The sequence below is a fragment of the Heptranchias perlo genome, chromosome 14, assembly GCF_035084215.1.
Source record: "Heptranchias perlo isolate sHepPer1 chromosome 14, sHepPer1.hap1, whole genome shotgun sequence".
Lineage (NCBI taxonomy): Eukaryota > Metazoa > Chordata > Chondrichthyes > Hexanchiformes > Hexanchidae > Heptranchias > Heptranchias perlo.
The window spans coordinates 49,960,902-49,974,630 of NC_090338.1; the positions used below are offsets into that span (position 1 = coordinate 49,960,902).

At 43.3% G+C, this 13,729-nt stretch overlaps 1 protein-coding gene across 1 annotated transcript in view; it reads left to right on the forward strand.

The window, feature by feature from the left end:
- Positions 1-5,018, forward strand: part of ablim3 (actin binding LIM protein family, member 3) — a 243,340-nt gene extending 238,322 nt beyond the window's left edge. The window contains exon 23 of the mRNA XM_067996419.1: positions 2,624-5,018. Coding sequence (XP_067852520.1) covers positions 2,624-2,737 — 114 coding nt within the window. The 3' untranslated portion in view covers positions 2,738-5,018. The remainder of the gene's footprint in view (positions 1-2,623) is intronic.
- The last annotated feature ends 8,711 nt before the right edge of the window (positions 5,019-13,729 follow it).

Sequence of the window (13,729 nt, forward strand, 5' to 3'; positions counted from 1 at the left end):
TCCCTATGTTTACACACTGATGAGTTATGTTAAAAAATTGAATAAAGATTGTGCACTACTAAATCCCACATCCTCCAATCTGCACACCAGACCTCACCAATCTGCCGATCTGAATTGGTACCAGGCCTGCGAGAGTGCATGCACCAAGGTTCTCTGCTGATACACTAGAGACCTTGGTGCGAGAAATGGACAGAAGGTGGGGGGGGGGGAGCAAGAGGCCCTCCAGACTTATATCCAAAAGGCAGTGGGGGACAAAGTCAATGCCAGGCGCACAGCATCATGAATATGGATGCAGTGCAGGAAGAAGTTTAATGCTTTGACATGAGTGGTCAAGGTGAGTGAGGTCAACTGTCAAGTGGAGTCTCCTACCAACTGCACCATGCACTACCCCCCCATCCCCCACATACTAACAAACTCTTTCCATCATTACTCAACTCTTCCAACCAGATGCTTCCTCTCACTCTTACACATTACCACTGTTGCAAACCGCCCACCCACAACTCACAGACCACACACACTGGCAGCTATTCAACCATGACAGGCACATCACCCAGACACACATCCCGCTTTCTTGCAGGAGAAGGTGGCACACATCAGGAGGCAGCAAGTGGCAGTGGCATTTAGCCCCTCAAGCCTGTTCCACCATTCATTGACATCATGATGGACCTGTGACCTAACTCCACATACCCGCCTTAGCCCCATATCCCTTAATACCCTTGGTTATCAAAAATCTATCAATCTCAGATTTAACATTCATAAGTGAGCTTGAATCAACTGCCGTCTGCAGCAGAGCGTTCCAAACATCTCCCACCCTTTGCGTGCAGAAGCATTTCCTAACTTCACTCCTGCACATCCTGGTTCTAAATGTTAGGGTTATGTCTCCGTGTCCTAGTATTCAAGTCCAGCAGACCTCCAAAAACAGTTACAAATGTCTCAGCAGCCAGAAGCAATAATCCAGCCACTAACCTATAACTCCTGCATGGTCCCTTTAAATAGTGGTGGTGGGGGGGTCCTCCAGGCACTCGAAGACATGTTCAGATGGTCGGGGCTAAGACTGTGCGTTGAGTTGAGCATTAAGTCCCAAAATGGTGTCGATCACTTTAAATCAGCGTTGCACACTGATTGAAGCCAGTTTCTCCCTACTTTACATGATTCCAGCGTTCGTTATCTGTGCCTGAGCTAACTCCTATACCAAGATGGCGTCCGGCGCACGTCACGCTGGAAACGTGCGTGCGCATCCAAGACACCATCTTGATGTCAGAGAAGCCGTGTAACACCGAAACAACGGGTGTTATACGGCCCAATTTAGCGCCCTATTTGTCTAAAAATGATGTGCTGAATTTTTCATTGTTTTACACCAACAAACATTGTGTGTAAAAAATGTGGCCAACCAAAAGAAGGAAAGCTGCCAGTATCTGCGGAATTGTAACCCAGAAAAAGTCAGTGCCTTCAGGAGAGGAGGGGAGAAAATTGGTTAAATTATTAATCTTAAAAATCACATTTTGTCTGGAAAGTGTCGTTTTGGTGCATTCAATTTTAATGTTTATTATCATTCAGCGTAACTGGACCAATTTGTCTAACTAATATGTTTTCATTGACAGAATTGTCTTCATCAACTAATTTAAAGTAATGAAAGCACCAAATAGTGCCAAACCCAAATAAAACAATAAATTAATACTTAATGCTTTGAATCATTAAATAACCCCACAGTGGATCACCTCCTCCTTTTTATCACTAATACAGACTGAACTCCTCTCACTTATTTCTCCATTCTGCTCCTGCAATACCACGCTGTCACTGGCACCTTTTGAATTGAATCAGCCAACTTCTTTTGCACCATTTGTTGTATTAGGGATGGAGTAATGCAGGGGAATGGTAATTATATTCAGCCATTTGTATTTCTTGATGAACTAACATTCTTCAAGAGATTTCTGATCTATGTATTGTGGCCAATTGTCCATCTTTATAAAAGTGCCTTCTGAATAATATCGAGCATTTTTAAGATTTCTAAGTGCTGTAACAAGTTGGTATCTACAGTCTGCATTATGCTGGATAGAAAATAGTCCAAATGCTCTACAGTCTGGGTAGGTGTCTCATTTTATCTTGGCTTCTCTAAATCACAGAGAGTCAATTCTCTTGAATTGATGAAATCTAAGTTAACGGTCCAATTTATGCAAAACGTCATTGGCTACTGTTAACTAAGTTAGAGATTTAGTGACCTCTACATTCTTACATTTCATTGGCTAATAGTGGAGAGCAAAAGTTTCCACAAGACTGGTTCTACGCAGTTCAGAGCAGGAAGGAACAACTGATTCATTAATGAAGTTGATAAGGATCAGATTGAACATCTGAGGCACCTCCCTACTTTCCAACAGATTATATAAATTATCGCAACACACACACACGCACAGAGTGTGGACTACTTCCGAGTTTTTAATAAGGTATGTGGTATGTTTGGACAGCACTGATAAAACTACACTCCTCTGAATGCACCATTCAGTCTGCTAGGAAGGTTCTAAGTGCAATCCTCAATTTATGCAGCAGCTGATTTCAGTATAAAAACAATGTGCAGACTTTAATACCATGGCACACACATTTATAGGCTTTCTTTGTTTCTTTGCAGCGTCACTTATCTCCAGAAGATTTCTATCGAGTGTTTGGAATGACACTTGGAGAGTTTGATCGACTTGCATTGTGGAAAAGAAATGAACTGAAAAAACAAGCACGGCTCTTTTAAACTCATATAAGCATCCGATTAGAGAGAAAAAAACAGACATAGTAAGGTCATGCCTACCCAAGTATATGAAGCATTTAATCACACAATCTGTTCGTAGTGTTTTCATATCATTATATAATGTTTAAAAAGCTACATGTATCAATGGATATTCTGCAAATGTCTATCACTTGTGGGCTCAGATTTCCATTACTTCATACAATTTTTGTGATATAATCCATTAATCATCAGATTTCTTGGGAGTAAGGTTACGGAGGCCCAATTTCATGATTAAAATTGGGATTCTGGAATAAACTAGGATTATTTGTTGTCTGTCTCTTTCCTTATTTATCTTTTGGGTTTTTTTCTTGCTCAGACTATCTTTTTCATATCAATTCCATCTGTAAGTATCAAATTACTTCAGAACATTTAAGTTACAGTACTGAAGCAGAATTACTTAAAGGCAAAATTCTAGAGGAATATATTGCAGATATAATGTATTACTGAAATAGCTTTTGAGCATATTGACCTAAACAGGAATCATTATGATGTTACAGTTTAACATTTCTATAAATGATGCCATTTACTTCAATGAATATTGACTTTTGTTTCTCAGCTTATACAGAGCCCCATAATTGTTTGCTCACTGACAATTGCTGCATTCTATTGGATAAATAAATAATGTAAATTCAGCTTAGAGTGATTTTTGCTCATTTCACTTCAGCCACAGTGTATGTACTTCCAAATGATACGTTGTAGAGACTGTGTGATTGGAATTCCAGCCTGGATCAATGATACAGAGCAGGCAAATCGGCTCCCACTGGCTGAAATTTGGGGCAGAACCCAGCCCTGCCAGGATTCCACCCTTTTTTTTCCTATGCAGCTATTTTCTGGAGGGGAGACATAGGCAGATCTTCCACCTGGGCAATTCCCTGGCTACTCCAGGAATTCTGCCCAGTAGACACCTATAGGGCCTCGGTGGAACTCTCAATAGCCTTAAAAGCTGGCATGAGTTCCACTGAAGCTTTTTGAAAGGCCCCAAAACTTTAGCAGGGAAGGATAATTGAGGTTGGAGAGCATTGATTACCTTTTGTAGGTGCCAGAATATCCCACTTCAGAACCAAAGACCCTTTTTCTCTTCAGCTCCGGGAAGGGCCTTGGGCATCTCAGATGGCGTGGCTTTGGAGTGGGTGCCACTGACACACCCCATCTCTGCAAATTGGGACAGGATCAGTGTCTTGGGCCCTGATTGCCCTCAGGTCCCCTCTGCCTCACTTCCACCAGCAGAACAGGGCTATCAGAATTTTGGCCCCTGTAGTTTTGTCTCTGACTACAAGCTGCAATATGCAATGCAAAGCTAAGTATTTATAAGCATTTTAAACAATCCTTTCACACTGGAAATTACTGAGCGCCATGTTATTGTATGAATACATAATGTGTGTATCAAATTCCCCTCTGATATTTTAACAGAGAGATTATTTTAAATGGGTTAATGCCTCTGTTAAAATGGCAATTGATAACATCGCTCCTGGTAATTTTTAAGCTTATTTTCTGGACAATTCAGTCATATTCATGTTTAAGAAATTAGAGTTCATTGTTTCGAGCTTCAGCTGTAGTGATACACAAGTTCCTCAACATCAGCTGTTACAATGCATTCATTTTTGGACACAAAGGCCCAAACAGCTGATTGTTCTATTCAAGACTCACATATATGATCCAAAAATTGGTAATTCCCACACAAGTATGTATATTATTTACTAAAATCATGTACACAATAGTATACTGAGGATTATTTCATATCACATTCTTTATAAATATCGTGCAGGAGTCTATTAACCCCTAGGACACTTCCGAAAGATAATTTGCTTTGACAATGTCTGCTTCCATTTCTCAATGCTCAGTTGTCTCTTTGAGTGACAAAATTGCCTGACATTGTGCTAAAAATATATTGTAAGATTCCCCAGGTCATTTCAACGGCACAATTAGGTCAAACTTTTGTATGTCCTGAGTAGCTTTATTAATGGGATGTTGCATTTTTTTTCTGCATCACATTATGAAGTTTACACTGCAAACGAACTGTCCAAGGAACCTGAGATAACCTGAAGGCATTACATTTGTGATGCTGCATAATCAAGTTTGTGCCATATTTTGTGCAACTGATATTACTGTTGTGATGCACTATTGTATTTTATTCTCTTTCCCATTAATGAAGATACATGATGTGTGGGGCATACAGCTAAGGACTGAGTGGCAATAGCATTAGTGTGACACTTCAATTTAAAATAAAACTTTATTTAAAATACAACCAACGTGTTGATGGAATTTCCATGGTGCACCAGCCTCTGTCCCTGTTATTCACATACCGCCCCTAAATAGAGCTATTACACTACTGGGTGTATATTATAGATCACCAAATAGTGGGAAGGAGATAGAGGAGCAAATTGCAGGCAAATTACAGAAAGATGTAAGAATTATAGATTAGTGATAATGGGGATTTCAATTATCCCAACATAGATTGGGATAGTAACAGTGTAAAGGTCAAAGAGGGGGAGAAATTCCTGTACAAGAGAACTTTCTTAATCAGTATGTTTCCAGCCCAACAAGGAAGGAAGCATTACTGGATCTAGTTCTGGGGAATGAAGTGGGGCAGGTAGAGCATGTTTCAGTGAGGGTACATTTGGGGAACAGTGATCATAATATCATTAGGTTTAGAATAGTTATGGAAAAGTAAAAGGAACAATCAAATATGAAAATACTTAACTGCAGGAGGGCTAAAATCAGTGAGTTAATAAGGGATCTTGCCCTGATAGATTGGAATCATAAATTAGTAGGCAAAACAGTAATTGAACAATGAGAGGCCTTCAAGGAGGATATGGTTCAGGTACAGAATAGGCACGTTGCTGTAAGGGGGAAAGGAAGGGCATCCAAATCTAGAGCTCCCTAGATGACTAAAGACATAGAGATTATTTTGAAACAGAAAAAGGAGGCTTATGACAAATGTAAAGTTTGTAATACAGTAGAGAACCAAGCTGAATACAGAAAGAACGGAGGAGATCTGAAAAAGGTAATAAGAGGGGCAAAGAAAGAGTATGAAAATAGATTAGCCGCTAACATAAAAGGGAACCCTCTTTTATAAACATGTAAATAGTAAGAGGGTAGTCAAAGGAAGGGTTGGGCCAAATAGGGACAAAAGAGGTCTTCTTGTGGAGGCAAAGGGCATGGCTGAGGTAATAAAATAATACTTTGCGTCGGTCTTCACTAGAGAAGAGGATGCTACCAATGTAGCAGTAAAGAAGGAGGTAGTAACGATATTGGATAAAAATAGATAAAGAGCAGTAAGATTGGCAGTATTCAAAGTAGAAAAGTCACCAGGTCCAGATGGGATGCATCCTCGGTTACTGAGGGAAGTAAGGGTGGAAATTGCGGAAGCTCTGGCCACAATCCTCCAATCCTCCTTAGATGGGGGTGGTGCCAGAGGACTGGAGGATTGCAAATGTTATACCACTGTTCAAAAAAGGGGCGAGGGATAAACTCGGCAATTACAGGCCAGTCAGCCTAATGTCAGAGGTGGGGAAACTATTAGAGACGATAATCCGGGACAAAATTAATTGGCACTTGGAAAAGTATGACTTAATAACTGAAAGTCAGCATGGATTTGTTCAAGGAAAATCGGACCTGACTAACTTGATTGAGTTCTTTCATGAAGTAACAGAGAAGGTTGATGAATGCGGTTGATGTGTATATGGACTTTCAAAAGGCATTTAATAAAGCACCACTTAATAGAGTTGTTAGTAAAATTAAAGCCCATGGGATTAAAGGGACAGTGGCAGCATGGGTATAAAATTGGCTAGGGTACAAAACACAGAGAATAATGGAGAATGGTTGCTTTTCAGAATGGAGGGAAGTAGACAGTGGTGTTCCCCAGGGGTCGGTATTAGGACCATTGCTCTTTTTGACATATATTAATGACCTGGACTTGGGCATACAGGGCATAATTTCAAAGTTTGCAGATGACATGAAATTCGGAAATGTAGTCAACAGTGAGGAGGAGAGTAACAGACTTCAGGAGGACATAGACTGGTGAAATGGGCAGACACATGGCAGATGAAATTTAACACAGAGAAGTGTGAAGTGATACATTTTGGTAGCAAGAACGAGGAAAGGCAATATAAACTAAATGGTACAACTTTAAAGGGGGTACAGGAACAGAGAGATCTGGGGGTGTATGTACACAAATCTTTAAAGGTGGCAGGATGAGTTGAGAAGGCTGTTAAAAAAGCATATGGGATCCTGGGCTTTATTAATAAAGGCATAGAGTACAAAAGCAAGGAAGTTATGCTAAGCCTTTATAAAACACTGTTTTGGCCTCAGCTGGAGTATTGTATTCAATTCTGGGCAACACACTTTAGGAAGGATGTCAAGGCCTTAGAGAGGGTGCAGAATAGATTTACGAGAATGGTACCAGGGATGAGGGACTTCAATTATGTGGAAAGACTGGAGAAGCTGGGGTTGTTCTCCTTAGAACAGAGAAGGTTAAATGGAGATTTGATAGAGGTGTTCAAAAACATGAACGGTTTTGATAGAGTAAATAAGGAAAAACTGTTTCCAGTGCTAGAAGGTTTGGTAACCAGAAGATACAGATTTAAGGTGATTGTCAAAAGAACCAGAGGTGACATGAGGAAACATTTTTTTATGCAGCAAGTTGTTATCAGGTCTCCACCCCTGCCACAGTACTGAAACGGCCCTTATCAAAGTCACAAATGACATCCTATGTGACTGTAACCATGTTAAACTATCGTTCCTCATCCTTCTCGAGCTGTCTGCAGCCTTTGACACAGTCAACCACATCATCCTCCTCCAACACCTCTCCTCCGTTGTCCAGCTGGGTGGGACTGCGCTCGCCTGGTTCCATTCTTATCTGTCCAATCGTAGCCAGAGAATCACCTGCAATGGCTTCTCTTCCCACTCCCGCACCGTTACCTCTGGAGTCCTCCAAGGATCTATCCTTGACCTCCTCCTATTTCTCATCTACATGCTGCCCCTCAGCGACATCATCCGAAAACACATCAGATTCCACATATACACTGACGATACTCAGCTCTACCTCAACATCAGCTCTCTCTATCCCTCCACTATCTCTCATTTGTCACACTGCTTGTCCAACATCCAGTACTGAATGAGCAAAAATTTACTCCAACTAAATATTGGGAAGACTGAAGCCATTGTCTTCGGTCCTCGCCACAAATTCCGTTGCCTGACCACGGACTCCATCCCTCTCCCTGGCCACTGTCTGAGGCTGAACCAGACCCTTCACAAACTTGGCATCCTATTTGGCCCTGAGATGAGCTGCCGACCACATATCCGCTCCATCACCAAGATCGCCTACTTCCACCTCCGTAACATCTCCCGTCTCCACCCCTGCTTCAGCTCATCTGCTGCTGAAACCCTCATCCAGGCCTTTGTTATCTCTCAACTCGACTATTCCAATGCTCTCCTGGCCGGCCTCCCATCTTCCACCCTGCATAAACTTGAGCTCATTCAAAACTTTACTGTTCGTATCCTAACTCGCACCAAGTCCCGTTCTCCCATCACCCCTGTGCTTGCTGACCTACATTAGCTCCCGGTCCAGCAAGGCCTTGATTTTAAAATTCTCATCCTTGTTTTCAAATCCTTCCATGGCCTTGCCCCTCCCTATCTCTGTAACCTCCTCCAGCCCTACAACTTTCTGAGATCTCTGCGATCCTCCAATTCTTGCCTCTTGCGCATCCCCGATTTTAATCGCTCCACCATTGGCAGCTGTGTGTTCATCTGCCTAGGCCCTATGCTCTGGAACTCCCTCCCTAAACCTTTCTGTCTCTCTACATATCTCTCTTCCTTTAAGACGCTCCTTAAAACCTATCTCTTTGACCAAGCTTTTGGCCACCTGTCCAAATATCTCCTCATGTGGCTTGGTGTCAGATTTTGCTTGATAACGCTCCTGTGAAACACCTTGGGACATTTTCTGACATTAATGGCACTATATAAATGCAAGTTGTTGTTGTTGTTCTGATCTGGAATGCACATCTTGAATGGGCGATGGGAACAGATTCAATAGTAACTCTCAAAAGGGAATTGGATAAATACTTGATGGGAAAAAATTTACAGGATTATGGGGAAAGAGCAGGGGAGTGGGACTAATTGGATAGCTTTCAAAGAGCCGGCACAGGCAAGATGGGCCGAATGGCCTCCTTCTGCGCTGCACCATACTATGATAGCATGAAGTATTGCAGAATCATAACATTTTAGAATGATGAACTTCTGTTGCACTGATATAAAAGAATCCTGGAAATTCATGGTGAACAATATGGGCCCGATGTTAGCAGGGCTGCGGGTTCTCAGTGGGGGGGCTATCGGGCGCGTGGGTAACGCGCCCGGTGAAATTAGTCAGCTTCCCGCGCGATTGTAGCATCCAATCCACTAATTGGATCCACTTACCTGCTCCTCCGGGTTCCCCACTGCTGATCTGCGCGTCGGGCGGGCTGCGCATGCACAGTAAGATCTGTCAGCTGGAGGAGCCCTATTTAAAGGAGCAGTCCTCCACTGACAGATGCTGCAACAAATAGCAAAAATTACAGCATGGAGCAGCCGAGGGGGAAGGCTGCTCCCAGTTTAATGATGCCTCACTCCAGGTATCAATACATGGGGTGAGGAGGAGGGGGAGGACAGAGATCTTCCTCCCGGCGTGCAGGAGGAAGCGGCCTGCCTCTGCCACCAGGAAGGCCTGGCTCGAGGTGGCAGAGGAGGTCACCAGCGCAACCAACATATCGCCCACCTGCATACAGTGCAGGAGGCGCTCCAATGACCTCAGTAGGTCAGCCACAGTGAGTACACTTACTTATTCCCCTACACTCCATCTGCCACATCAATGCCCCCGCCCCACATCTCCTTCAGCACTGCCAACACTACTCTGTCACATCACCCCTCATACCCACTCAAACCCCATCCTCATCTTACCTGCAACTACTCACCTCGCCAGTACTCATCCCGCCACTACCACTCAACCCAATCCTCATACAATCTCATGGCTCTATCTCATACTCACCCTCTCGTGCATCTCTTTCACGGCCAGCCTCACTCAACCTGCCACTACCTGTGCTGCAGCCACAGAGCATGCATCACATATGTGCAGTAGACAGCGTAAGGCAAACGTGTCGTGAGCATGAAGGGGATGCACAAGGGTGTTTGAGGGTTTGTCATGGTTGTTACTTATATTGAATTTCTGACCAACTCACATTACATATTATATTGGCACCACCACTGCCATGTCTTCGTGAATCCTGTCTGGTTTGTGCAATAATGCCCTCTCCTGAGGATCACTATGAGGACCCACAACTGATGCCACCCATTGTGTCACTGCGGAGTGGGTGTAGGTGTATTTGCAGGGCTCTTTTGCGCAGACGACTGAGAGACATCGGCGATGTCCCCGGTTGCACCCTGGAAGGATGCGGAGAAGAAGTTGTTGAGGGCAGTGGTGACTTTGACAGCGACAGGTAAGAAGATGGTGCTCGGGCCAGCCAGGAGCAGCTCGGCATGAAAGAGGCTGCAGATGTCCACGATTACATGTCAAGTGACTCTGAGCCTCCGTGTGCACTGCTGCTCAGAGAGGTCCAGGAGGCTGAGCCTCGGTCTGTGGACCCTGTGGCGAGGGTAGTGCCCTCTGCGACGCATCTCTCTCTGCGGTAGCCCTCCCTCCTGCTGTACAGGTGGATGTGTCACAGCACTCTGTTGTGGAGCTCCACGTGTCAGAGGTGGACGGCATGGATGGCGAGGCTGCTGAGGCTGGTGATGCTGTTCGCCCTCCGAGGAGGTCATGACTGCAGTTACGGCGGCCCCCATCCGCAAGATGTACATCTGAGGGGGTCCGCAAGGTAGGTACATGTCTCCGGACCCCGGGGTACGTGTGCAGGTTGGTGACTTTGACTGTCAGGAGGAGGGTGGTGGAGGCCAAACTTTGTCCCAGGTGACAGATTGGCCTCCTGCAATGGGTGAGGGTCTCCCCCCCCCACCTGTCAAATGGACCTTTGCAGCTGCCACAGGATGATGGCTGCAACACGTCCATTTGACCTGGGAGTGTTTCCCCCACTATGGGAAACAGTCCCAGTTTGCTCTAAAATCCCACCCCTCCTCACATAATCCCTTAATCAGGTCAGTTAATGACCTGCAATACCTAAATAAATACTTTCAAGTGGCATCCCGCTGGCTTTAATTGCCTGCGGGATTCCCATCAGTGGGGGCTGCGCGCGCACGCCGGCACGTCAGCGGGGAACCCAGAAGTGCGCGGGTTCGGGGCGGGCTCCGGTACCGCTCCGGGATTCTCCGATTTTCGGAGCCCCCCCGCCAGGAACGCACCCGATAGCAGGTGCTAAAATGACGCCCTATATGTTTGACAGTGCAAAAACACTTAGCACCTACCAAATAATGCAACCCTCTTACGATATCTTAATGAAAAAAGACCAATTCTAAAATTCTGCTACTATATTCACTCTTAGTGTTACCTGCCTTTATTATTTGGAATTATAGGGGTAAATTTTCATCTTCACAGCCTGGATGGTAGAGTGGATCATCTGCCCGTTGGGTTATTGCTCTAACTTTTCTGTCTCATCAATTCTCCCTGAATGCAGTGAACCCCATCCCAGATCTGCTGCAGAACAGACAATGTCCCTGCTCGTCTGTGTGCCAAGTAGTCTATGTTAGTTCGTTTTCCAGTGTGACATTCAGTCATTGCTTCTTTGGTGAGAGGGAAATCTGATATACAGCCATTATGATAAACCTTTTTCTTGGCAGGAGGGAGGAAAATATCATCTTTCTTGCAGTGCTGAAGACTATCACTTTCCGTGAGAAGAATCTAGATTCACATTTCAATACTTGGCATGATGTGCATCCTGTCAGTTCTGTTAGATTGTGTATCACACCTTTGTTAACAAGTTTACTCAAGGATATTATCACTTGATACAAAGAAATGTTCATCCTCCTAGCCATTCTTACTGAGAAGATGTCCCATTTTGAACCCTTGTGAGGGTCAGCTGAATAGGCATTGCCTTCCTACTACTGGACACTATATATAAGTATTAAACCACATTGCACTCAGCATGAAACGGTGAGCTGTATCTTTGTGTTTTTCGCCCATCATTTTAGAACGGGGAGATTTTTCTCATCATCTCTTGAATTTATAAGCTTGTACAATTTAGAGAGAAAATGGGTTTCATTGCTCAAGAAGAACTCAACCTAGAAGAAAGTACCAGGTGAATTCTGAAGGCACATTCCTTGTTTGCTTGATTTTCTAAACATCCAGATTGGGAGGGAGCAAGAGATGTACAATTCCTCAAAGAAACTGAGGATATTTTTTTCAGAATTACACGAAATGGGTATGGACAAGTTAAGGCATGATTTGAAAGAATCAAGTACAAAGTAGGGGTAGTGTTGTGCATTCTTTATTTTGTAACATTACAGAAATATAAGTTGCAACATTTGATCTTAGCGACTCTGATCATACTTATTGCCCTGTATATTACACCTTACTGTGGAATAATGCAGCTTAATGATTCAATCAAACTTTGCTCCCTGATTATCTTTGTTGTGAAACCAATGATTTTTTTTTGTTGCACAAGAATGAAATGGTATCTGTTTACACATAAGAACATAAGTATTAGGAGCAGGAGTAGGCCATTTGGCCCCTCGACCCTGCTCCGCCATTCAACAAGATCATGGCTGATCTTCTACCTCAACACCATTTTCCTGCACTATCCCTATATCCCTTGATGCCTTTATTATCTAGAAATCTATCGATCTCTGTTTTCAATGTACTCTTTGACTGAGCCTCCACAGCCCTGTCGGATAAAGAATTCCAAAGATTCACCATCCTCTGAGTAAAGAAATATCTCCTTATCTCTGTCCTAAATGGCCTACCCCTTATTCTGAGACTATGACTCCTGGTTCTAGACTCACCAATCAAGGGAAACATGTACCCTGTCGAGCCCTGTAAGAATTTTGTATGTTTCAATGAGATCACCTCGCATTCTTCTAAACTCGAGAGAATACAAGCCTAACTACTCAATTTCTCCTCATACAACAATCCCAACATCCTAGGAATCAGTCTGGTGGACATTCATTGCAAGTATGACAAGTATATCCTTTCTTAGGTATGGAGACCAAAATTGTACACAATACTCCAGGTGCGGTCTCACCAAGGCTCTATATAATTGCAGTAAGACATCTTTACTCCTGTACTCAAATCCTCTTGTAATAAAGGTAAATACCATTTACCTTCCTAATTGCTTGCTGCACTTGCATGTTAGCTTTCAGTGACTCATGTACAAGGACACCCAGGTCCCTTTGAACATCAACATTTCCCAATCTCTCACCAATTAAAAAATACTCTGCATTTCTGTTTTTCCTACCAAAGTGGATAACTTCACATTTTTTCCACATTGTATCCCACCTGCCATGTTCTTACCCATTCACTAAGCCTGTCTATATCACCTTGAAGTCTCTTTGCATCCTCCTCACAACTCGCATTCCCGTCTAGTTTTGTGTCATCAGCAAACTTGGAAATATTGCATTTGGTCCCCTCATGCAAATCATTGATATAGATTGTGAATAGCCGGGTCCCAAGCATCGATCCCTGTGGTACCCCACTAGTCACAGTCTGCCAACCCGAAAAAGACCCGTTTATTCCTACTCTCTGCTTTCTGTCTGTTAACCAATTCTCAATCCATGCCAGTTTATTACTTCCAATTCCATGTGCTCTAACTTTGTTCACCAACCTCCTGTGTGGGACCTTATTGAAAGCCTTCTGAAAATCCAAATACACCAAATCCACTCATTCCCCCTTATCTATTCTACTAATTACATCCTCAAAGAACTCCAATAGGTTTGTCAAACATGATTTCCCTTTCATAAATCTGACTCTGCCAAATCCTATTATTATTTTCTAGGTGTCCTGTTATCACATCCTTTATAATAGATTCTAGCATTTTC